At 40.2% G+C, this 27,649-nt stretch overlaps 1 protein-coding gene across 5 annotated transcripts in view; it reads left to right on the forward strand.

Annotated features, from left to right (window-relative positions):
* LOC124797966 (TBC1 domain family member 31) overlaps positions 1 to 27,649 on the forward strand; it is a 308,974-nt gene that overhangs the window by 151,281 nt on the left and 130,044 nt on the right. For all 5 annotated transcript variants that reach the window (XM_047261131.1, XM_047261132.1, XM_047261129.1 and 2 more), the window contains 2 exons: positions 10,594 to 10,766; positions 10,858 to 10,998. In XM_047261131.1, coding sequence (XP_047117087.1) covers positions 10,594 to 10,766; positions 10,858 to 10,998 — 314 coding nt within the window. The remainder of the gene's footprint in view (positions 1 to 10,593; positions 10,767 to 10,857; positions 10,999 to 27,649) is intronic.

A 27,649-nucleotide genomic window follows, 5' to 3' on the forward strand; every position in this document is an offset into this window, starting at 1 on the left:
GCAAAATAACTGATGATGGTCGAAGTAGAGAGGATAATAAAATGTAGACTGGCAATGGCCAGGAAAGCATTTCTAAAGAAGAGAAATTTGTTAACATTGAGTATAGGTTTAAGTGTCAGGAAGTCATTTCTGAAAGTATTTGTATGGGGTGTAGTCATGTATGGAAGTGAAACATGGACGATAAATAGTTTGGACAAGAAGAGAATAGAAGCTTTCGAAATGTGGTGCTACAGAAGAATGCTGAAGATTAGATGGGTAGATCACATAACTAACGAGGAAGTATTGAATAGGATTGGGAGAAGAGAAGTTTGTGGCACAACTTGACTAGAAGAAGGGATCGGTTGGTAGGACATGTTCTGAGGCATCAAGAGGATCACCAATTTAGCATTGGAGGGCAGCGTGGAGGGTAAAAATCGTAGAGGGAAACCAAGAGATGAATACACTAAGCAGATTCAGAAGGATGTAGGTTGCAGCAGGTACTGGGAGATGAACAAGCTTGCACAGGATAGAGTGGCATGGAGAGCTGCATCAAACCAGTCGCAGGACTGAAGACCACAACAACAACAACAACAACAACAACAACATATCCTGAAGTTAATTGGATCTTGGCGGTCTTTTATTGTTATGGCTGTGCTCACTAAAAGACTCAAAAATTGCACAAGTTTATCGCATATGCAGACAGTTTACACTGCCATTGAAAGTCGCACCTTAATGCATGACAATATAACGGTTATAATATAAACATAACAAATTAGTTTGCTGTAGTAGTCAGTATAGCTAAAAGTGCATTACATTAACCTCTCAACGTTTTCTTAGAAGAAGAATGGTTAGAGAGCATGAAGAGGTGAAAATATTGCAGTAATCATGCAAGTACCTACACAGCAATTTGGGGAAAATGATTTTTAAACTATGTATTGTAGCCAAAATTTGTTAAATGGACAATGGTAACTCACAACTGTTGATTTGCATGACACTAGTAAACACCCAAAATTCTCAGAAACATTTATTCATGTAGGTGTAAACTGAACTAAGGGAAACAGTTTTGTGCACTGGGCTGCAAAATTAGTAGAAAGTGCAAATGTGCTTTACAATTGATGAATGAATTTTATTTTTTGCAGAACTGAGCAATTGAAAATACACAAGATATCCTGATACACAGACACAATTTTTGATACAGTCAGTGAAAGATAATGGGGAAATGACTCAAATAGCATGTTTAAATTCCGTGTAAAATGTTTGTCTCTATATGTAGAAAATAAAATTATGTGATTCGTGGTCCGACTCACATACAAAGAAAATACCAGAAGTCTGCATAGACACTGATGGCAAGTAAAACTGCAACAACTTGAAAGCTGCATACAACGAATGTCAGATTGACGTGAAATGTACTGCATATTTGGATATATATGTCATTAGCATTACAGCGCAGTTGTACAAAGTATGTGGCAGTTACATTTTCTACATTCTGTGTGTTAGGAAAGATTTTGCAACAGGTTTCTCATGCAGAAATCACATTTGAATGTTGTTTGTTCATGAGAACAACATATCATGCCTCCTTAAAATATTTACCAGCTCATGTCACAATTCAACAGCGGCAGGGTCATAGCCTATTGAGACTTGTTTAATATTCCACAATATTACTGCTCACGTTGTTCGATATCCCTTGACTGTCATCCAAATGTGCAATTGATTAATGCAGGAGAGCCATTCCCCTGTGTGTTGCAAGATGTCAATGGGCCCAGATGACTATATCCTGACAGGACAAATACATTGTTTATTGGCTGTGCAGGATTGTACAATGCTCTCACATACATTCATTCATGACATGAGCTCATTAGCAGCAAGACAAGTAACCACAAATACATTGACACAACACCTGAAGTGTCACTGAGAGTCAGAACAATGGCCATTGTTGCGACTTTATTTAACACAGCAACAGAGAGCAGTGTGCTGGCAGTGGTATGCCTGACATAACACTGGAGATTGGAATGGCACCACATGATCTTTTCAGTTGAGGTCCAGTTCTGCAAATAGCATCACAGTAATAGTATCCGTGAGTGAAGATTTGGAGGAAAATGAATGTTGCCAGATTATATACTACTTCATCATACTGGTGAAGCACCTGGCTTGATGGTATGGGGTGCCACCAGGTAGACAACATGATCACTTCTGGTTTGCATATCTGTGTAATGACACAACAATCATTATATCTCTGACATGTGAGGTTAACAGCTGTATATCACAAGCTATGTTCAGAAAGTAAGTGTACTAGATTTTTACATTTCCTTAGAAAAACTGTGTTTGAAAATAATTACAGGTTATTGTTGAAACACCTGTTGACGGTTTTTTCACATATCACCACCCTGTTCAGTGCATGGGGTGAGCAGTGATAAAAGCTTCTTTATACCCTCCTCAAAGAATTCTCCTGTCAGTTCCTTCCCCCACTTCAGAACATCTCTCTGCACCTGCTCATTGGTTGAAAATTTAATTTTACTCATGTACTATCAGGGAGGTGAAAAGAAGATAATCTGAAGGCACCATGTCAGCGGAATACAGTGGGCGGTTCAACAAATCCCAGTCAGATGAGTCCAAGAACTCCTTGCTGGCTAAGGCTTTATGAGGACAGGCGTTGTTATGCAACAAGCACACTCCTCTCATCAACATTCCCCTCCTGTGGTTCTGAATGCTCCTTTTGAGTATTGTCATTATGCATTGGTGGTCTCTCCCTGAGGCAGAAATTTGTTGAAAAGTTATGCCTTTTTGGTCCCAAAACACTGAGGCCATAATGTTTTTGCCTGAAATTGTGATTTTAAATTTTTGGCAGCTGGGGAACACGTATGACGCCTCTGTGACAACTGTCTTTGTCTCAGGTGTGTAATGAGCCACCCATAATTCATCTCCAGTCACAATAGAGCTCAGAAAATCTTCACCTAGCATTTCAAGTCACTCGAGAAGCTCTTGGGCACTATCTTCAAGGACTTTATAGTGTTACATTTGACTAGATAACACAAGATCACATGTCGCTCATATTGTCCTACCCTATCTTGATACAGAGGGAGTTTGATTGCTGTCTTGGCCAGCATGTCTCCAGATCTTTCACCCACTGAAAACATGGGCTGCTGAGAGGCTAGATTGCTTTCCCATACCGACCACTACAGTTCATGAGTTCAGGCGTAGAACTGAAGTTGCACAGAATGATGTACCCATATCTGCCCCCCCCCCCCCCCCCCCCCCAAGTTCAATTCTGTGTTTGCCTAGGTTATAGCAATTATTGCTTCCATAAATGACAACTCTGGGTACAAAATTTTGCACTGTGTACACCTATAAATCACCGACAAATCTGATCATGTATTTTCCCAACTATTCTGTATTTTATGTCAGTCAGATTTCTGGGTTTGCTGTTGCCTTGGTATTGCAGTTTTAATGACCAGCACTGTAAATGTAAATAAAGAGATGTGAAATGCATGAATTACCCAATTTTTGACACATTCGATCTTAGCATGCCTGCAATGAACAACATAGTGTCTACTTACCAAACTAACAATATAAAAAATCATGGTGCACAAAAAAATGTGTCGTCTTCATACTGCGGCCAGTTACACAAATCTGCTTCTGTAGTTTGTAGTATGTGCGTTTATTCCCCAAGAGACAATTCCATACTGGAGGTCTGGCTGCACTTAAGGATAGTATGTAACTATTGGACACTTACTGTTACCTCTAATGACAAGACTCTAAGGGTATAGTGTGTTATCGAGTGATACGGCGCAACGGTTGAGATGCTGGACTTACTCAGGAGGGCGACAGTCCAAACTCCCATCTAGTCATCCAGCTTTAGGTTTACGCTGATTTCCGGTAATTGCTTAAGGAAAATGCAGTGGTGAGCCCTCAGAGAATGTCATGACATTTCCTTCGTCAATTCAGTCTTATACTCAGTCTTGACTGACCACATTGTTGACAGGATATTGAATTCTATCTTCCCTGTCTCCCTTTTCTGGTGTGCTGATGACATTTTCTTTACTGGTGTATTTGTCTGTTCATTTCACTTTAAGTGAGAGTGATGTAAATACCAGAGTACATACTGTTTGCTGATCAGAATTTGTTCATGTCATGTTGACAAATTGTAAAGATCTTTGAGGGTTTCAGTTGCTTTCTCTTCAAGGAGTTATAGTATTTTATCTGTGAATACAGCGTTGCTATCTATTTTTGGAGGTTTAATGATGTATGTAAAGAACATTACTGTCATAAGCTGCCACCTTGTAAAAATTTTTCATTAATTCTTTATTGATGTAATGAATGTTTCACTAAAATGTTTTCACCCCCTGCAGGTTTGGGGGCTAGACTAGGCCTGAAGTATTCTTGTCTGTCATAGGAGGAAGTCTTACATGGTGTATCATGTAACCCTTGTGCTCTGAGACCTTCTGCACTGATTATTGCCAGCCGCTGTGGCCGAGAGGTTCTATGCGCTTCAGTCCAGAACCGCGCTGCTGCTACGGTCGCAGGTTCGAATCTTGTCTTGGGCATGGATGTGTGTGATGTCCTTAGAACTACTTTAACCTAACTAACCTAAGTCTAGGGGACTGATGACCTCAGATGTTAAGTCCCATAGTGCTTAGAGCCATTTGAACCACTGATTATTGTCATGGCTCTGCAACTCCACCTGATATCCAGCTATCTGGACAAGGACACCTTACGGGATGCATATTCTACATCCATTGTTCGCTGTCCTCTTCTGCAACCATGATAGTACTGGATTTTTTTGCATCAAATATGCAGCGTGGTAGCCAATCCATCGTGGAGGGGCAGTCATGTACCCACTTGGTTGTAGCCCCCCTGACAACAAAGGGACCACACTGCTGATACCTGAGCTGCAAACTCCCCGTGTATGTGAAGGAGTAGATGCCCACCTACCTGGGGCATCAGGACTCCCAGCAATGACAATCCTGCCAGGTGGCCTATGTTGAGGCTGGATGGTGCCATTGGGGAGAGCCCCTGAGCAGAGTGAGTGACATCAGGGTGGATGACCCACAATGAAGTGGACCAATTTGTCTTTGGTGGCCAAATGGCTCCAGCAGTCTCTAAGAAAGAAAGGCTTGATTTCAATGCTGAGAAGTTTGACTCCCAAATAGTTCCCCTCCCTAGCGACACTATTGGAGGAATGTAGGGCTACAGAAAAAATAGAGAACTTTATTCGCCTGGTAATTAGTTTGCAGCAGAACTGATGGGGACTCCTTTCTGGCTACAAAGCCTCTATTTTTTGTTGACAACCTAGAGAATAAGTTTGGGAAAGTGGCAACACTGTCCAAAATGAGAAATGGGTCATTCCTGATTCAGACAGTATCCCCAGCCTAGTCACGGGTGCTGCTCGCCTGTGACAAGCTGAGAGATATTCCCATTTGTCACTCCCCACAAAAGCCTAAACGTAGTCCAGGGCATTATTTCCCATCAAGACCTCCTATTGTAGTCCAATGACGAGCTACACGCCAGTTTGGATCAACGGGGTGTTCACTTCATCTGGCGTGTCTATAGGGGACCGAAAGGTAATAGGGTTACTACCTGTGCCTTCATATTGACCTTTGAGGATGATTCATTTCCTGAGAAGATCAAGGTGACTATACCGATGTGACATAAAACCATACATCCCTCCCACTAAGCGGTGCTTTAAGTTCTGGAAATTTGGGGACATCTCGTCCTGGTGCAATTCTAGTGCCACATATAGAGATTGCAGACATCAATTGCTTCTGAATACTTCATGTGCCCCTCCTCCTACCTGTGTCAGCTGTGGAGAACACCACTCCCCCTGCCAGCTGGACTGCTCGGTTCTTCAAAAGGAGAGGAAGATTGTGGAATATAAAACCCTGCCCCCCCCCCAGCCGGAGAAGCAAGAGCCTCCTCTGGCTCCTCTCACATGGAAGGGGTCCCTTCTGACTCTACCTTCCAAGGTCTCCACCCACGTCAAAGTGGACTCCAGAAGTGGCTGAAGGAGCCACAAGCTACTGATTGAAGAGTTTCGTGCTCTTCACCTGTCCTTAAAGGTATTTCAGGCAAGCCCTCCCAGCAAGTCCCTAAAGAGCAGCGAGAAGGCAGACAGACAAAGAAGAAGCCTGAGTCTTCAGTGGCTCCCAAACCCCCACTCACTACAGGTTCCGCATCTGAGGACAAGGTGGAGATTCTAGCGTCCCCCAAGGACCTCAATCTCACTGGTGACTCCAAAGCAATGGTAGTTGATACAAGTGCTCAACCAGTGGCCACAGATGACCCTGAGGTGTAAACTGCCTCCTTGGTCCCTTCATGTCATCCCAAACTACAGAAATCCTCCAATGGAAGTGCAGTTGTTGTTGTTGATGTTGTTCCCGCCCCACCTGGCTGAGCTGTGACATCTCTTAAGCATTACACCTGCTTTCTGTGTTGCCCCGGTTTCCAGCAAAGTGGACCCCAGCCCTATCCACAAATCATAATGACTGCAACAAGGTGGCAAGTTGAGTACGTATACATGTCTTTACCTCTGTCTACTGCAAACCTGTGCTGCTTCCTACAACTTAAGAAGAAGCTGTGGCTGTCATGGTGAGGACAATGCAGGAAATTACCATCTGCAGCACCTACCTTCCTCCAGATGGTGAAGTACCACAAAATGGTATTGGCTGCTCTAATTTCTCAACTCGCCCTACTTTTTTCTACTTTTGAATGATTTCAATGCCCACAACCCTTTGTGGAGAGAAACTAAGATTACTGGCTGTGGTAAAGATGTCGAGAATCTATTAATTCAACTTGATCTTTTCCCCCTAAATACAAGTGCCCCCACTCATTTCAGTGTGGCACATGGCACATACTCAGCTATTGATCTCTCAATTTGCAGTCTTGGCCTTCTACCATTTATATACAGGAGAGCTCGCAATAACTTGTGGGATAGTGACCACTTTCCATTCTTCCTGTCCCTCCTCCAGCATCCCTCACCTGGATGCTTGCCTCGATGGGCTCATACCAAGGCTGACTCGGACGATTTTGCCCCTGCTACCACCATTGGATGTCCATTGCATGGCAACATCAATTTGGTGACCCAGAGTGTTACTACGACAATTGTTTCTACTGCTGATTTGGCAGTCCCTTGTCGCTCAGGTCACCTCCAGCAGAAGAAAGTGCGTTGGTGGTCACCAGATATCACTGTAACCATTGGAGATCATAGGTGGGCTCTCTAACATCATAAGCAGCACCTGTCAATGGAGTACCTCATTGCCTTCAAATGGCTGCATGCCCAGGTCCGTCAGCTTATTGAAAGATGGAAGTATGAGTGCTGTGAAATGTATGTCTCCACCATTCGAACACAAACCTCTCCATCCCAGGTTTGGACTGAGATGAGACGCCTTTACAGATATCAGACCCCTGCAGGTATACCCAAGATTTCCACGCATGGAGCTGTATGTACTGACCCAGATGCAGTGACATAGTATTATGCTCGAACCTCTGCATCTGAGAATTACCATCCCGCCTTTCGTACAACAGGTGGAACGACAATGCCTATCTTTTACTACACACCATCTGAGTCATATAATGCTCCATTCAGTGAGTGGGAATTTCTCAGTGCTCTTGCACATTTTTCTGACACAACCCCTGGCCCCAGAGTGCATCCATCACCAAATGATTGAATATCTATCAGCGGATTATCAGTGCCACTTCCTTGATGTCTTCAACTGCATCTGGAACAATTGTGAATTCACATCGCAGTGGCGAGAAAGTATCATCATTGCAGTACTAAAATCTGGTAATACCCTGCTAGACATGGGTATCTATCATTATGTTAGCCTTACCAACATTCTGCGGAAGCTGCTCGAATTTATGGTGAGCTGCCGGGTGTATTGGCTCCTTAAGTCTCGGGGCCTTCTGGCTCCGTACCTGGGTGGTTTTCGCCAAGGCCGCTCCGTCATTGACAACTTGGTATACCTGGAGTCTGCTGTCTGAATGACTTTTCCTGCCATTATCACCTTATTGCTGTCTTTTTTGACATGATGAAAGCCTATGACACCACTTGGTGACACAACATCCCCACTCCATTACATGAGTGCAGTCTCCAGAGCCCGCTCCCAATTTTTATACAGAACTTTTTGTTCCTCTTCATCTTCAGAGTTCAAGTCAGTGCTTCACATACTTCCCCTCCCCCCATATCCAAGAGAATGGAGTCTGCAGTGTTCTGTACTGAGTGTCCCTCTCTTTTTATTGGTGTGGCTGAACATCAACTGCAGGGAGCCATATGAAAGGCTCAGTCGTGGACCCTCTTCCACAGCTTTGTTTTTAGCTACCAAGAGTTCTGTCATACACTTCTGTCACTGTCGTACAGTTCACCCCCACTAACAACTTTATCTGGATGTTCATTTCCATAATGTAGTAGACTCTTATCGCTTTTTAGGACTGGTTTTTGTCACCCACTTGACTTGGTTCCTCCATCTTCATCAGTTTAAGCAAAAGTGGTGGCAGCATCTTAACACTCCTCATTGCCCGAGTCACACCAACTCGCGTGCAGATTATACTGGTGTAGCTGTTCACAGCCCTTGTACAGTCCCATCTTGACTATGGGACCCTGGCACGTGGTTCAGCATCACCCTGTGAACAGCCTATGTGTGGGAGCTTGTGTTCCTCCATTGCGGATCTGGTGACAACTGCCTGCCAATTATTCCGGACACATTTGCAGCTTGCCTAAACATCCAAATCACTGTCTCCTTTTCCATGACCTGATGATCCAGCTCCTGCAACAGCGGCCCATATTGGGGATTACAATTTCAATGTGTGTCCGGTCCCTTCTCACTGAACCCGAATCTTCCCTCTACCACCTCTCCTCCGGGTCCACTCATATGCACCTCCATGGTGTATACCTTGACCACAGCTTCGTCTAGATCTGTCACAAGCCCCAAAAGACTCAGTTCATCCTGTGCCTCTGTGCTGCCTCGTTCTCTGTATTCTTGATGCTCCCAGGGTTCAGAGGTAGTTTACATGGATGGCTCAGTGGTTGACGGTCACACTGGGTTCGCTTATGCTCTTGCAGGACATAGCGACTTACTCTCTGTGCCAGATTGCTGCAGTGTTTTCACTGCTGAGCTGGTAGCCAGCTCTAGCGCTCAAGGTAGCCATTACTCTCGCTCCTGAGCTACCATAGTTTTTAGTTTTATCTGTGTAGGGGCTTTTTTTCATTCTATTTCATGGTGGGCACCTTGGTCTCCCCCAATGGCATTTTAACTCTTCCTCACTCCTTCTGGCTCTGTCTATTCGACTTGGTGTTTGTCGTTTCACCATCTGTGTTTCTCTTGCCTTCTGTTTGTAGTATTGAGATTTTAGTGTGCTGGAGAATGGTTGGCTCGCCCTTTTCTATTCTTGTGATCAGCAAACCCAGGCCATCTGTTTTATAGTTTAACACCTTGTATCTATGTTTTCAGTTTCGGCTTGTTACTTTCATTTTCTACTCCAATGTGGTTACACGCATAGTTTAATGCATTTTGTTCCTTCCCCAGATTACAGGTGATAGGGTTCTTTTGCAGTATGGTTTTAGTCTAAGACCTGTGTGATTATCTAAAACAGGACTGATAATCTTGCACTTTAGTCCATTTAATCAACAAACCAACCAACCATCCATCCAACTAAAACTTTTGCTTTATTTGCTGCCTCTGCTCTTTCTCCTTGTTGTCTTTTGGAATCTGTTATTTTTCACTCATTTTCGTGCATGGTATTCTGACTTCTTTATTAGTATTTTGTAGTCATTAGTGTCAGAAATCTTGGATGATCTAAAAATATGCCTCTGGTGTCGTCATCCCTCTGCAGTCCATTAACTACTCCTCTTGAAACGAACTTAGCTCCACTCGAGAGATTGTATTTATTTAGATAATACATTAGTTACTCTTTCATAATTGCTTCTGTTATTTTAAAGAATGATGACATCAGAGAGAAAGTCCTGTAAATTTGTCTTCAGCCGGCCGCAGTGGCCGTGCGGTTCTAGGCGCTACAGTCTGGAACCGAGCGACTGCTATGGTCGCAGGTTCAAATCCTGCCTCAGGCATGGATGTGTGTGATGTCCTTAGGTTAGTTAGGTTTAATTAGTTCTAAGTTCTAGACGACTGATGACCTTAGAAGTTAAGTCGCATAGTGCTCAGAGCCATTTGAACCTTTTTTTTTTTTTTCAATTTATTTCCCCACTAGAATTATAACTTGTGTTTCCTTGGACATACTCATGTTTAACTGAGACTTGTATTAGCTTGTAAATTGTCTGTGTTTTCTACCGTTTCGCACTCTGACTGTATACATATGCTTCCTAACTTCTTGAATGTCTTCATTTTTTTCTTATCTGCATTCTCTATAGTTAGTATCGTCGTCATCATCATAGTATTATGTTGCTTAGTTATTTTACAAAAGCCACACCTGTTTTTGAGAATTTTTGTTATAACTTCTCTGCTATAAAGGAGGAGCACCAGTTCACAAGAATTATTGCTTTCTGTGTATTATGTATTGACTTGCCACTGTTCTTTGTCTGCCAGCACTTAGCTACAAAATTATTTGAAGCAAAGCTGACTGAAGTAATATTATCCTTTTGTATTTATTAAAATAATATTTTTCCAGTTAATTGGTGCCAGCGCTGGTTTGAATATTTTCCTTTTCCGCCTGTTAATGTTCTAACTATGATCGAAAATGTACTGAGTCAACAGGACAATGAATTGATGTCTTGGTTTTACAAACATAACATTACGTCACAGACTTATGCATGGCCTCTGTTAGAGGTAGCATTTTCTGAGGTATGTTGTCTCTAAGTATGTTAGCATCATTCATACGTACAGTATTATACTTAATATTTTGCATGTTGCTCCTCATTTCCTTCTGTTTAAGGTCCTTTCAACTTCAGAATGGCTACAGTTATGGGACCACATTTTATCTAATGAGCCATCCTTTCTGTTGATAGCAGTTGTAGCGTACAATATAGTTTTCAGGACTGCTATTAAAAGTTGCAAAACACAGGATGATTTTGAGGTAGGTTATATTTTGCTATTCAAAGTAAGGACAAAAATTATTTGATAGTATCATAATTAATAGGTGTAACATGTTCACCTGTAGATAAGGCCATTAAAAAAAGGCAGAACCATGTAATTTAAGAACTAGAATTCAATCTCCAGGACCTTTGTAGAAATAGAAAGACACTAAAATTTGGAAAAAAGTAGTTATTCGCTTAAATTCCTAAAGATAGAAATCAGACCACAAAGAATATTGCATGAGACCCAGATGCCTATGAAATGTATAATTATATAAAATGGAAAAGTCACTTGAGACAGCTTTAAAACTACAAAGAGAAATAAAGTTTGACCAGTTCCAGCATTTAGGGGAGAGAACTTCCAGCGCTACAATAGATACAGAAACCAATATTCAACTTTTTGGAATTATAACTGTGTTCTGCAGAAGGGAAAATGTGATTGAGTGGGGGAGTTTGGAAAAGAGGGGGTTGAGGGGTCATGCCACTCAGATCCTAAGTGTGTTACGAGGGGGATGGGAGGCAAAAATGATGTTCACAGATAGTCGAAATTAGTTGGTTAAAAAGCTCTGTGCTAGCTTCAGGTAATATATGATAAAATGGACAGAGAGGTAAGTAAAGATAGGAAAGTTCTAGCAGAATGGAAATAATTTAGGAATAAAGGCGATGACTCACTGAATAACAGAAGCATTGAGTCATTGACAGATGCGTTAAGTCCTAATTATTCTTACAGTATTTACATAAAAATCAATGCACTAAGGAACAGAAATAAAAGGAAAGATGAAGACAGGGTTTAATAGAAATGAGAGTAGATAATAAAATTCAAACGTGAATATTAAAATATAGAAATAAATAAAAAGCATATATGTGTGTTTCAAAGGATTAATTTATTTAGTTAATAGGTTTTCAGCTTATAAAGCCATCATCAGACTTCCTGTAGAACATACAGTATTGTGCTTCACGGTTATTAGTATGTTCTTGAACCAAGAAGCAGTGGAAGAATCAGTTAACATAATTAAAATATAGGAAAAATAAAAGAAAGAACAAGGAAAAGAATACAGATTTCCCCCCTCCCCCCCCCCCTCCAGTATGAATGACAGTAGTCTAACACAACAGCTCTTAAAGTATCTCTCGAAACAGAAATTAAAAACAACCTGAATCCGAGAAATTAGAAAGAATTTAGAAATACAGAACACATAAGCATAAGAAACAATTGAGAGAGAAGTTAAATTTAAAACGATTCCAAGGCAGAACAGTAAGAAAGCAGGTGTGAAGTGGCCTGAAGAAAGAAAAAAAAAGCATGAGGAAAAGATGAAAGAATATGAAAAGAATACAAAAAGAGAAGAGGAAAAGGAACTGAAATAGTAATGTGGCCACCAGTTTGGGTGAGAACCAAGAGGAAATGGGATTTATGCTAATGGGATTGCATTCTGGAGGGTAACAGAATGAGAGGATATGTAGGAGAGCAAGTTCCCATCTCAAAAGTTCTGGGAAAGGAGTACTCTTTGGAGTACCCAAATGCCCATTGTAGTAGAGGAGATACTAAGGTCTCGTAAATCATGCTATAGAACATGTTCATCAACTGGATGTCCTCAAGAGGGTCAGCTTTTCTGTGTCCATTTATGCATTTAGCCAGTTTGGTGGTGGTTATGCCTGTATAAAGAACTGTGCAGTGAACATGTCAACTTGTAAACAACATGAGTAGTTTTGCATATTCCCCTGTCATTAATATTGACTACTACAGTGAGTTTCTATCATCCATTGTACTTCTCCCATCTGTTTTGCTCTAGGGGTGTGTCTATTTTACACACATTTCATTTAGTCGTGCCGTCAGCTTTCTTTTCCTGTCCCTTTAATATTTGTAACCATAGACACTTTCAGCAATGTTTTAGAGCCCACACAAAATAACTTGACCCACCCACAGAAATGTATTCTCATCCTCAGTACTGGGCAATTCCATCCAGTGGTTATGAAGAGGTGGCTGCCTCAGTTGGCTAATGCTTCTAGCCTGTGTGATTTGGCCATTAGGAGCAGCCACCTCAGTTGTGTACATAATGATTTTCTTAATTGTGTCTGCATTTGTTGCATTGTTGGTTGCACTGCCATAACGTGCTAAGGTTGCACTGCCATAACGTGTTAATACAATTGTTTGCAGGCTCACTAGCTATAACTTAGAAATTCTGCAGGATATAAGCTTCTGAGTAGACTTCATCGAATGAACTCCACCTCCCCTAGAAAAGTCCTCGGTGGAATAACAACAATATGAATAGATTGCTGCTCACTACATAGAGGAAGTGTTGACTGATTTGGTTCTTTAGTCCAAATATTTCGAGACATTCAAGCTGCATTTCATTTTCCTACACTGGTGCATTCTCTGCCTTTGTTGCAACTCCCAGCTGCCCTCCTTGAAAATTGCAATTGGGCACTTCCGTTGCCAGTCTACTCAGAGCCATAAAATGCGCGCGCAAGCACGCACGCATGCGCGCGCGCCCGCGTGCGCCCAAACAAACACACACACACACACACACACACACACACACACACACACAAAGACACAAAGACACAGCTACCCTACAGTGCACACAATGTTGAACGGCCAGACAACTGTCATGTTCCTACAGTCTCAAAACCAAAACACTGTGCTCCTAGCTGATGCTAATATTCAACATCTTATGTATGAAATGGTCACTTCTCGCTTTCAGAAATAACTCTGTGTGCAGTAGACAGAATATCAATGCCGAAATACCAGTCTTAACTTGGAAGAAATCAAGCCCACTCATATAATGAGAATCAAAATTACTAATAGCTTCTTATGAATATTCTGCTACTATTAATACTGAGAATGAGAGTAATGCTGGCTCCCATAACAAGCCACATTATAAATTAAATTAGGTTATTGTAGACTGAGATGGAGATTATTTTGAGAGTGGAGAATTTGTTGTAAGGGTAAGTCCCTTCTGCACAATCCTGAAAGCTGGTGCTGGAGGTGAGGATCCTGATGGCCTGGGTTGTAAAGCAGTCATTGAAATGAAGCAAGCTGTATTCAGGTACATGTTATGCCATAGGGTGGTCCAGTTTGCTCTTGGTCACATTTAGGTGGTGTCCATTCATCCTGATGGACAGCTGGGTGGTAGTCATACCAATATAAAAAGCTGTGCAGTTACTGCAGCAGAGCTGTTAGATCACATCACTGCTTTCACCGGTGTCCTGGCCTCTGAAGCAATAGGATAAGCCTGTTGCAGACCTAGAGGAGGGAGTGTTTGGTGTGTGAATTGAGCAGGTCTTTCCACACGGATGCTATCATTGTGGCAGGTGGTAGGTAGTAGGGATTGGGAGTGTCAAAGGGACAGATTAAGATGATGTGGAGGTTGGGTGGGTAACGGTACACCACTTCAGGAGTGGTGAGAAGGATCCTGAGTAGGTTGTTCCCCATTTCAGTGCATGATGAAAGCTAAACAAAACCTTCATGAAAGTGGTACAGTCGTTCCTGTCCAGGGTTGCAATAGGTGATGAAGGAGGCCCTCCTTTAGCTGGTTCTTGGGGGTTGTGGGAGGAGTGAGGGTGTCTGGGGATATGACTTGGGAAAACTTTTTGTGGGCTATGTCTGGGGGCATAGTACCTGTCTCTGAAGGCCTTTGCGAGAACCTCAGCATGCTGGGCAAGGGAGTTCTTGTCACTGCAAATACACCATTCCTGGTTGGCCATGTTTAATGGGAGGGATTTTTTTGGTGTGGAAGGCATGACAGGCATTGGAATGTAGGTACTGCTGGTGGTTGGTGGGTTTAGTGTGGGCAGAGTTGTTGATGGAGCGATCAGAGAGTAGGAGGTCAACATCGTGGAAGGTGACACACTTGGTTTGGAGCACCAGGTGAAGCAGATGGGAGAGAAGGTTTCACGATTGTGCAGGAATGAGGGAAGGGTGTCTTGGCCCTGAATCCAGTTCACAAGATATCATAAGTGAACCTGAACCAGACCAGGGGTTTTGGGAGGCTAGGAAGGTTTCCTCTAGGTGTCCCATAAACCAGTTGCCACTGGAGGGTGTCATGTGAGCACCCATGGTTGTGCTGTGAATTTACTTGAACACCTTCACTTCAAAGGAGAAGTGGTTGTGTGTTAGGATAAATTTAGATGTATGAAGAACGAAGTAGTGGCTTTACAGTCTGAAGGGCGTTCCCATTAAGAACCTAGTCAAGATTGTATTATTTTCCACAGAAAATGACTTTCAGGGTTCTATACTTATTGATCCATTGCTTAGTATTTAATTGGGCAAAAGTAATTTAATTGCTCACTCTCATAGTGAACTTGATGCTCTGTGCTCTGCTTGATGACTCCATTGTGGACCAGCTTATTACCTCATAAACAACAATAAATAACTAGGTACTTAAAATCGAAAATAGCTAGTAAAAGTAAGTAATACATATACTCTAATTAACATAATTTTACTTCTGTAATAGTTCGTATCTGTCTTTGGCAGAATAATCACTACTGTGATTCCAATTTTCTCTTTGTTATGTATGGTTTATCTTACTAGGATAATGTAGTAGAAGGAAAATTCATTCGTAGATGATAGAAAAGCTAGAGCACAAGAAACTACTGCAGTGTAATAAGCAGCTAACTCGAAACTTGGCGGTCTTCAAGCTGCCGTGCCTGTAAAAATTGCAGATACCCTGAGGGTTTAAATCTTTTCATGATATCAGTATTATATAAACCTTTCTCTTGACTCATCCTGGGAGCTACAAGAAACAAAGCTTTGGATGGAGAGTGCCAATTATTTGATGTGGTCCATTGTAATGTGGGAAGAACTTATTGGTTTCTTTCTTCAAGTTGGACAGTAAACAAAGAAATCCCTGGCCAGGGTAACACATCTCAGGTAAGGTAATAAAATAACAAATGTATAAAACTTAATAATCAGCTCATAAACTAAATAAAAGTCTTTCCAGTTCTACCACTGGTTATGTGAGTTAACATCACAGTGGCAGTGATTGTATGTGCTCTCAGCATAAAATACATAACCACCACCCAGATGTGGACAATAAATATGTCTTAAATCTTCACCTCCCATTGGTGTGGTAAACAATAAACTTCTTATTAGACAGTGCATCACCTTTAAGTAATGTAGAATATCTGAGACTACAAATAATCCACTACTTGCAGACCTTCCTGTCACAGGTGGTGGTTATGTAATATGTATATGTGGTTTAAACCTATCTCCACATATCCATGAATGTTCACATTTTCATTATAAGTACTGCTTAGTTACTCCAGAAACATGCTGTTTGAAAGTCCCTCACTACCTCTCCACCAATGACAGGCTTCTTCCCTTTGTTTTAGCCACATTGCATAACCGTTATACTGGGTCCTTGATAAATTTTACCTGGTGTTGCGAGACACTTAAAAAAATCTGACATAAGCGGTTCAGAACTGGGTAATAAGAAAGTTCAGCCAGGGTGTAAGACATCTCCATAATAAGGCTCCTAACCCTGTTCTTCCCCTCACTGCCAATATCACCCGTCGTATCAGCACCAGTTATAAGGGGACATGTCTGCATCTACATACATCCTCCACAAGCCACTGTATGGTGTGTAGCAGAGGGTACCCTGCACCACTACTAGTCATTTTCCTTTCCTGTCCTAATCATAAATGGAGCAATGAGAAAACGGCTGCCTACATGTCTCCTTATGAGCCCTAATTTCTCTAATCTTATTCTCATGCTCCTTGTGTGAAATGCACATTGGTGGCAGTAGAATCATCCTGCAGTCAGCTTCCAATGCTGGTACTCTAAATTTTCAGGGTTGCCACAGGTTCTGGAAATCAGGGAAAACAGGAAACACCAGGGAATTAAAAAAATGTCAGGGAAACACCAGGGAATTAAAAAAATGTCAGGGAAATTTGAAGAAAAAAAAAAAAAAAAACGCTGGAAAAATCTTGTTTTTGTCTCAGTAGATGAAAAGGTTTGTTTACTAAGGTGTCATGAATCATTGCTGGGTGGATGCAGCTGAGTACATTCGTCACTTCCCTACTCTCTCATTACTACTGCTTCTCCCCTTCCTACCACTCCCCTCAGCTTGCAATCAGTGCTGCTAGCCTAGCAGCTGCTGATAAGAGGCAGGGAGGCATGAGGAATGGTTTTTTTGGATCTGATTCTCTGAGACCGTAGATGGAGTGGCCAGAGATGATGGCTACGTGTGCGTGAGTTGTGTCTGAGTGATTGTGTGTGTGCTCTCATTTTCTGGCAATAGCTATGGCTGAAAATTGAGTTGTGAGAGTGTAATTGTCTTTTCTGCGTGTCTTTCTATGGCTCAGCAATCATCTTTATGGTGAGTTGCTACCTATCCTCATTATTATTGATTCCCAGAGTATTTGAACATGTTGCACTGATTGATTACTGTGGTCTCATTTCATCAACAGCTGGCCACACAGGTGGATTTACACAACAGGCCAAAACTACATGTCATTTTGCGGGTATCTGTAGTGGACCAGACCTGCCGATCTGAAGCCATTTGGTTCCCACTAATGAGCAGGCCCTGCCCGTCAGATCTAGTCTCACCGATCTGCCCACAGGCCAGCTCTGTTTGTGTGTGGCATAAAGGGACAAATTTTCATGGTTTTTCCATTGATCTAGGAATGCGGTGCTCCTCAGCAGGCCAGAGGCCATGCGTTTCAGGAATTGTCACTATCTGACTGCAAGTACGTTGCACAGTGTGGTGTGTTATAGACATTTTATTTGTTGTAGTGTATTTTGGCACTTCAAAAGTAGTTTATATGATAGAAAGTACGGAAGAAGAAAGTTGTCAGTCACTGATGGTTTTTATGCTATGTACTCAAATATTTCTCGAAAGAAAAATCACACAACACCCATAAAATAATAGATATAACACAGGGGGTAATAACCAACAATAATGAACATAGTAGACCCAACACGTTATTGGTGGTTACGTACAGTGTTGGTTTACACAAGTCTTCCCCTCCTTGTACACTTCATACAAGAGGCCTACTTTTTGCTGAGGTTATTTCTGAAATCAGTGAAGATATTTTAAATCTGTCTTGCGACTCCAAAACTGTCACCAAATGTGTTTTGTTTTATTGAAATAAAATAACATAAATGGTATTAATTAAATACATACACCATATGGCTTGCTTTCTCTATCTAAAGCAATTCATTACAAAAGATGTTGATGTTAGTATGCAAGATTTTTGCCCACATCAGGAAACGCCATCTGCTTGCAAGGTTTTTTAGATGTTTTCTCATTTGCACTATTGTTTCTTGTACTGTAGCCACAAAGACAGATTGTCAACTTACATCGTAACTGACCCTTGAGATCTCAAAGTTTGTCTGGAAATCAGGGAATTTCGCTTGGGGAAACTTGTGGCAACCTCGATTTTTGAACCTGCTGTAACGAACGGATGGCTGAACCACACTTTCCTGAATTCTCCCAGTAAACTGAAGTCGACCATTCGGCTTCCATACTACAATTTTTACATGCTTGTTCCATTTCATATTGCATTGCAATGTGTTGTACCTAAATATTTAATTGATGAGACTGGTCAAACAGCATACTACTAATGCTGTAGTTGAACATTATGGGTTTGTTTTTCCTATGCATCTGCATTAACATGCATTCTCCTGCGTTTAGAGCTAACTCCCATTCATCACACCAACTAGAAATTTTGTTGAAGTCATCTTGTACCCTTCTACAGTCACACAGTGACGACACCTTCCCTTAACCACACCATCATCAAATAGCCACAGATTGCTGCTCGCCCTGTTTGTCAGGTCATTTATATGTATGGAAAATAACAGCAGTCCTGGGGCACTCCTGATGATACCCTTCTCCCTGATGAACGCTGCCCATCAAGGACAGCATACTGGATTCTGTTTCTTAGGAAGTCACATATCAAGAACCTGTACTAGATGCTTGCACCTTTGTTAAGTCAGTGGGGCACAATGTCAAATGCTTTTCAGAAATCTAGGAATATGGAATCTGCATGTTGCCCTTCATCCATAGTTCACAGGATATCATGTGAGAAAGGGGAAACCTGAGTTTCGCACAAATGATGCTTTCTAAAACAATGCTGATTTGTGAACAGAACCTTTTCTGTCCCAAGGAAATTTGTCTTATTCTGCCTGAGAATATGTTCAAGGATTCTGCAGGAAACCAATGTTAAGGATATTGGTCTACAGTTTTATCCTTCTTATATATGGGAGTCATGTGTGCTTTTTTCCAGTCACTTGGGACTTAGTACTGGGTGAGAGATTCGTAATAAATGTAGGGTTGAGTAAGGGGTCATGCTGAAGAGTACTCTTTGCAAAACTGAATTGGGATTCCATCAGGAGCTAGTGACTCCATCAGGAGCTAGTGACTTTTTCTCTTTCAACTTTTTCACTTGCTTCTCTACACCAAAGATGTTTATCACTACATCCTCCATATGAGAGTCTGTGCAATGGGCAGAAAATGGTATATTTGTACAATTCTCCTGTGTGAACGATTTTTTTAAATGCAAAATTTAAAACTTTGACTCTCCTTTTGCTATCCTCCACTGCCACACCAGACTGATTTACGAGTGACTGGATAGAAGCTCTCGACCTTGTGCCTAGAATTTTCTCAGATATTCGGCAAGTGCCTAGAATTTTCTCAGGTATTCAGCAAGAGCTGTTTTTAAAGAATGACAGTGGTATCTGTTGTCTGCTTTGCGCATCGACCTGTCTGTGGATGCATGGATTTCTGTTAACCTTTGCCTGTCGTCATTTCTGCATTCTCTTTTGAACCTAGAGTGCAGCAGCCTTTGCTTCTTCAACATTTTCTGAATGTGGGTGTTAAACAACTGTGAGTCTCTTCTGTCCTTAGTCCACTTACTTGGCACATACTTCTCCAGATCATGATTTACAGTCTGTTTAAACTTTGCCCATAATTCCTCTACGTCCATCCTAGTGGACCTAATTTGGGTGCTAACAACTCCTTATCTGCTCCTTCTAGCAGAAATAATCTCATAGCCTTCTTGATTAATATAGTAACCTTTGCAACCCTAGACCCTATGATGATGTTATGATCACTAATCCCGATCGCTGTACTGACACTGTCAATATGGTCGGGTCTGTTTGTAGCTACAAGGTCTAAAATATTTCTGTTGCATGTGGGCTGTCAAACTAGCTGCTTAAGACAGCGTTCAGGAAACATGTTCAAAAGCACTTTGCAAGACTGTCTGTCTGTATCCCTTGTAATTAATCCATAGATGTCCCAGTTTATACTCGGTAGGTTAAAGTCACATCCAACTAGTATTACTTGTGATCTGGGTATTTCCACACTACTGGCACTAGACTTTCTCTGAATGACTCTAAAACTGTCACAGCAGAATCGAGTGGCTGATAAAAACATCCAACAATTAACTTGATTTCACCTAGACCTGTTATACAAGACCAGACAGCTTCATTGTCACACTCAAATTTTATCTTGGTACACAAAATATTTTTCCCACCTGCTATGTACACTCCTCTTATGGCATCTAATCTGTCTTTTTTAATATACATTCCATTAATCGCTACATATCTCAGAGCTTCGTACTTTGGATATCAGCCAGCTCTTGGTTCTGAGAATAATTTGAGTACAAAAAAGTTTGCTGGAGTACAGTAAATTTTTAAACTTCATTATGAATACTTTGACATTTTACTGACAAAATTTTGTCAGGCGAAGTGTCATTACTGTGAATGCAATCTGATTTCGATTTCTGCACGTCATCTGGTGAGTGTTCATCAGAGTACCTCAAAGAGAGTACCTCAAAGAACCCCATGTGTACTCCACAAGTACTCTGATACCTGACTAACTTCTTCCTTTGTGTAGTGCACCCCGTAACCTGTCAATGAGGGTCTTACAATTCCCCACTTGATCGTGCAGGTCCAGAAATCTGCAGCCAAGACCATCAAAGAGTTAACAAATCCTTTGGTTGAGACCCTCTATTAGGCTCCAAACCAAAGGACGAGGGTTGACACTGGTAACAGTGCTGCAGATTGCGAGCTCTGTTTGCACCCAATGCGCTAGGCCAGCAAGTTTCGCCACCTCTCCAGCCACCTGTATGAACTGAGGATTCCAGCCACTTCAGCTTAAGTCTGGAGTTTTCATTTAGTGACTAACATTTATTTCTAATTTGAAAGAACATCTGGCTGGAAAGCACTTCAACAAGAGTGTTAAAGTGGAAGATGGGGTCCAAACATGGATGGACAAAATTATCCAGCATTCGTTAATTCAAGTAACTATTTTGTGGAAAAATAGAGGAATGTTCAAGATTATTATTATTATTATTATTTATTTTATGGCCTTCATTGGACCACTGTAGTCAAAAATACAAAGTTCTAAACAAGTTGTTACACATGGATACAATTTCAAGATGACATATGAGAAATAAAAATAAAGGTTTGTTTTCATTTCTGAAAAATAGGAGGCCTTATTTTTTGAATCACTCTTGTATGTTGTATTTTATGTTGTCTAAATTGACACAAGGTTACAATTCCGTAAGCTTCCAGATTTAGACACAGTGTAATAAGATTGTTGATGGACTCTGTGAACACACTAGTAAATCATGATGCCTTCCTGCTCCCATCTTGAGTTCAGAGTTCATGTGCCAATTCCTATTGATACGTTGGGACCATCTAGGCACCAAAATGGAATCTTGAGCACCAAGAACCATTAAGAATTTAAGCTTAATATGAAAATTTTTGGCAACAACAATTATAAAAACCTATTTAATTAAGACTTATTTTTTCCAGATTCCATGAGTGCGCAGTATTGCTGCATTTAATAATCTTGAAAGACAAATAGGGGTGAAGGTAACTGATGTAGGCCAAGGGTAGTTGTTCTACCACACATCAATCTACAAAATATTTTGACGTTGTGACACACCTGCTCCTAACTTCTTGCCATATGGGTCATATCCCAGTAGAAGACCAAAGTAAAATACCTTTTATATGAACCATACCACACATCCTATTCTTGTCACATAACAGGCATATCATACCCAGAGGCAAGGACTCCTGTGAAAGCAGTCACATAACTTATGAACAGCATTTTTTGTGGCCATGGCCACCAACTTGATGTCCACCAAATGGATGGACACCACTAAACGGTGGCTGCAAGCAAAGTTAACTACCCAGAGGTGGAATATGCTACTGAGTACAACATGCTTAGCTTCAGTGTTTGCTTTCTCCATCACCTTCACTTCTGTCCCCATGGCCCCCATTTCTTTCGTTCTACACTTACATCCTCCTCTTGGCAGTTTCCCTCTTCCTCTGATCTACCTCCTCCTCTCAGTCCACTCCTTCACATCTTCGTGCACCACACACAACACTCTCTGCCTGTGCCAGAGCAAGTCACTGATGCCACATTGCTCTCCACATTCTCTTACTGCTTCTCCTTCCCAGCTGTCAGCTACCTCGTGCTCCCCTCTTCCCCACCACCAAAAGTTTTCATTTTCATGTATGTGCTTATCAGTACTCACTGCTTCAACTATGATGAGTAGTTAGCTTTTATTCCTTTCATTATTTGTACTCATTCTAGGACTTTTCAGTAACACACTTTCATTCTTTAAACATTGTGAGTATGATCTTTGATAAATTTCAGCTGTTTTTTTCACAGCCAGACCTAAACTTTCTTATGTCGTAAACTATGTGTGAACAACCAGTACGTGTACATCCATTATGTATATTCTGGTGCAGGGGAGACATTTTAATTGAAAGCCACTTGCCCAATGTCAGTATATAAATACAGACATTGCAGTGCCTGTGTTGTTCAGAAGTATGATACAGTGTTCATTTGGATGCGTGTGCATGTGAGTAACAGCTATTTCGTGCTTCTGAGACATAAGTGCTAGCTAATCGGGGCACATCTGTAAGAATAAGAAAGCTCAGTCTTTTGCAAATTTCTTCATGGATTTCATGCACGCGGATATTGAAAGCCTCTGATCTCATTCAAACAATGGAAAATCCAGGATGGAATGTAACAATATTATGAGAAGGAAAGTTGCCACTCACCATATAGCAGAGATGCTGGGTCACAGATAGGCACAACAAAAAGATTTTCACATGTAAAGCTTTCAGCCAATGGCCTTTGTCAACATTATATGATGGTTTAACCCCCCCTCCCCAACCAACACAGGTTCCTCATTTGAAACTCGCCCATGGACTGACAGTCTTGTGATGGAAAACCGGGCCCTTATATATCCTCACAATAATAGGTACTGAACTTACACATTGTTTGAAGTTAAAATTAACATAAATTTGCAATTAAAACTGAACTCATTAAATTAACTGAATACTTTGAAAAATTGGTTCTTTTTAACAGTTTCTTCTACTGCAAAGGTTAAGCCGAATTATTTGTTTAAATCATGAAATTAACAAACATAAGTACACAAACAATACTTTTGACAAAACTGTTAATTACTTTGGAATTAGTTAAGGGCTGGTTTTGCTAACATGGTTTCAAATAGAGCCAAACAGATACTTTAAGATTACTAGCATTTTGTCTTCCAAATGTTTATAATTAGTATGGAATTTATATTTGTTGATACATCAACAATAGAATTTAAGTTATGAAACAATTACTGATTTCACCCTATAACAAAAGATACTAATTAGTAATAGTCGAAATAAATTAGAAAATCAATTACATACAGAAAACTAAGGACAAAATTGGATCTGGTGTTATATTCTTTAAAACTGAGGGCCAGCCTTTCTTTTTCATGAAAATGCAGATTATACTCTCGTATGTTAACAGTAATTAGTCGGGGGGGGGGGGGGGGGTAAATTAAGGAGACAGATGGCAAAACAAGAGGGGAAGTAAAAATATCCCAGCTTGCTTTGTCACATCACCCCTTCATTGGATTGACGAGATAGATATTGCAAATAGCAAACTGGGCAATTCAGTGACCACAAGTGACCCTAGAAATTGGGCTTAACAATCTACACAGAAAAATATTACATATGAAATCTTAACAAAACTACAGTACATATGTTTTTCTCAAATTTATACTTACATGAATTAGCCATATGAAAATCCTCATACAAAATATTTACATACAGTGCATTGTACAATGTCACTAAAGATCCACAAATTTTACTTTTAACAAAAATTATGCATCTTCATCATAAGTGATGTCCTTTTTGGGTAAGTGAAGATTACATTTAAAGATACATATCATTTTATACAAGTCCTGTCTTGCTTACAATAATAAATCCTCATGGGTTGCAATAGATAAAAATTTCACTTGCTCAATGTTTACTGTTTTTCACAAGCACTTTCACACTTTTAATGAGCTTTTTCAAATTTTCTCACCAAGTTGTCCAAGCCTTCAACAGGTCCAAGTGGCAGTTAGTAAGCAAATGCACTGCTATCAGTTCCCTTGGAGGTGGTTCTCCACTGCCACAGTACATGAATGAATCAAACAAAATATCGTACTTTAGTACATTTACTTTTACTTCTAAGTAAGTCAAAAAATTGTTTAACACTAATGGCAAATGATAGTCATTACATCATAAATAAATACATTACATAGTTCTCATAACGTTACAATATTAGCACTAAAATTGATGTAGTACAATACACCTATTTTACTAGAATAGGTAGAGATAACATAACAGTTATCGGTGTTTACAGGCCACCTGCAGCAAATACAGATACCTTTTTTGTAAATCTTTCTGACTTGCTTGTATATATAGACACAACATTTTCTGGGCCAAATGGTCACGTAAATATTATAGTTACAGGGGATATAAATATAGATTTATTAACAAATGATGTCAGCACCAAAAAGTTACATCGTCTGTGTGGTGAATTTAACCTGACCCCACTCATTCGGGAACCCACTAGAGAAATTGGCAATAGTAAAACATGTCTTGACAGCATAATAACAAACATGACCCACCTATCCCACAGTGCAGTACAGCTTAAATTGGAGCTCCATGAGCCCCCCACTGTCACCACAAAGCAACAGTTTGTAACTAAAAGAATAATGTATAATGACAACATAAATAGACTAAACTGCATGCTAGCACAAATAAAATGGTTTGAAAATAATAGCTTTTCATATGATACCTTTGCTGCTGACTTCTATTACTGCTTTGATACCACATGCCCAGTTGTAATCACAGAAATGAAACAAACAAAAAATATAAACAAAAATATTTGGGTAAATAGTAATATCACTGAAGCGAGGGAAAAATTGAAACTACTCCACAGTGCAATGCTGAATAATAGAGAGATTCCTGAGGTAAAGGAAGCCTTCAAAATATATCAAGCACACTATAAGGACTTACTCTCACAGACCAGGAGCAACTATGTTGCAAATAAGCTTCAAAACTCACACAACGTAACTGCTGCCATCTGAGCAGTCATAAACAGTTTTAGAACCTGCAATGACAAATCCTGTATGGACTTTACTATTAACCACAATGGTATGCTCATAAAAGACCAACTGGAAATTGCAAATATTTTTAATGAATATTTTTCTTCCGTAGGGGAAGCCATAAATGAAAACATAAAAACATGCACTACAGTTTTAAAGGTAATACATGTGACCATAGTATATATCTAGCCCCCACAAACTGTGCAGAAATAATGGGCATCATTAGCTCTCTAAAACCCTCTAATTCAGCTGGGCATGATGGCCTAAATACTAATGTTTTAAAAGCCTGTAGCCAAAATGTCTCTGTACCTCTGTCTGCAGCAGTCAACAATATAATAGAATCAGGCACCTTTCCAGACAGACTCAAAATAGCACAGGTAACACCCATTTTTAAGAAAGGTGACAACAACAAAATAGAAAACTACGGACCAGTCTCAATCCTTCCTGTCTTTTCCAAAATAGTTGAGAAAGTTATATACAACAGGATTATAACTTTCTTAACAAACACAACCTGATGTTCGAAAATCAAAATGGATTCCTAAAAGGTAAATTAACTAGCACTGCAGCTGCTCAACTAATTGAAGAGGTGATAGGGGGTATCGAAAGCAAGGAACATGTGGCAGGTGTATACCTAGACCTGGAAAAAGCATTTGATTGTGTGAATGTGCATCCTATTAGACAAGCTATGGAAAATGGGCATTAGAGGCACTGCTTATGACCTAATAAAGTGTTATATGAGCAATAGAAAACAGTTTGTTCTACTTAAAACGGAAAGTGGTGTCTACAAATCAGAGATCACGTGCATAAAATATGGTGTGCCCCAGGGCTCGGTGTTGGGCCCCCTTCTGTTATTGATCTATGTAAATGATATTAAATACTGTACTATAAATTCCAAACTTGTTCCGTATGCCGATGACACGTCCATTGTATGTAAAAAGGAATCATGTAATGAACTAGAGGCTGAGTGCAATAATGTGACAAAAGAAATTGTTCAGTTTTTTAATGAAAGCCACTTAAATGTAAGCACCAGTAAAACATGTTTGATGGAGTTTCACAAAAGTAGTTTGAATAATGAAATTAAATTATACATGGGCAACGAATTGGTAAAGAAAGAGTCTAGTGTAAAATTCCTTGGCATAACAATCCAAAGCAACCTGAAATGGGACACACATATTGACTCCCTAGCAACTAAGACTGCATACCATGCTCTTTTCTCCTCTCACTTGAACTATGGTATTGAAATTTGGGGGGCAACAACCAAAGCTAATCTAGATAAGCTACTCATTCTTCAAAAAAGGGGTGTGAGGATAATCTGTGGAGCAAAATATAGGGAATCTTGTCGCAACTTATTTCCAAAAACAGAGATGTTAACTGTTATAAACACATACATTCTAAAAACCATATTGCTTGTGAAAAGACTGCACCCAAACACTTATTCAGATTTCCACCTGTACAATACTAGAAATAAAGAAAGATTTTGCATTGGCAGCCAGAGAACAGCACTTTACGAAAGGGGGCCTCAGTACGCAGGTATAAAATTAGCTAATGCACTGCCTAGTGCAGTCATGGCTCTTCCTACAATTAAACTGAAACATCAACTTAAGAAATTTTTAGCAAAACACCCTTTCTACTCATTAGAGGAGTACCATACTTATATGAAGAACAACAAATGCTTTGTGACATTATGTGAATAGAAATCAGTAAACATCTTATAGTAATTTTGTTGTAAATTAATGACGTATTCAGAAGAATGTGTCTTGTGTATTGTACAAATAACTTTAATCATTACTGTTTCTTTGTACATGTGCAGTGTACCATTCGATGTTGAATAAAGCTATTATTATTATTATTATTATTATTATTATTATTACTATTACTATTACTATTACTACACCTTTTGTATTAGTAAAAATTTAAAATCAAATACACATTACACTACAAAACATTACTTGAAGTCATAACTGCCTGAAACTTGAAAGATTTGGGTCTCTTTCCAATTTGTAACATAGCAAAAACTCAAGTTGTGCAGTAGCATAGATTTACTAATCACTGTGTTAAGGAAAAAGAATAGAGTCACCATCACATAACTTCATTACTATTCTAATCAAGATTAAGGGGATGGAAGTTGTACCAAATATTGCCCCACTTCTCTGCTCAATTCTGAGCACTACTCTCATCCAGCCAGAAAAATTAAATCCTCACAAAATGATACCAAATAGTTGACCTGACACAATATTCACATCATCCTAGCACCACAGTTATCAGTTG

This window comes from Schistocerca piceifrons, chromosome 5 (genome assembly GCF_021461385.2).
Source record: "Schistocerca piceifrons isolate TAMUIC-IGC-003096 chromosome 5, iqSchPice1.1, whole genome shotgun sequence".
Taxonomy (NCBI): Eukaryota; Metazoa; Arthropoda; class Insecta; order Orthoptera; family Acrididae; genus Schistocerca; species Schistocerca piceifrons.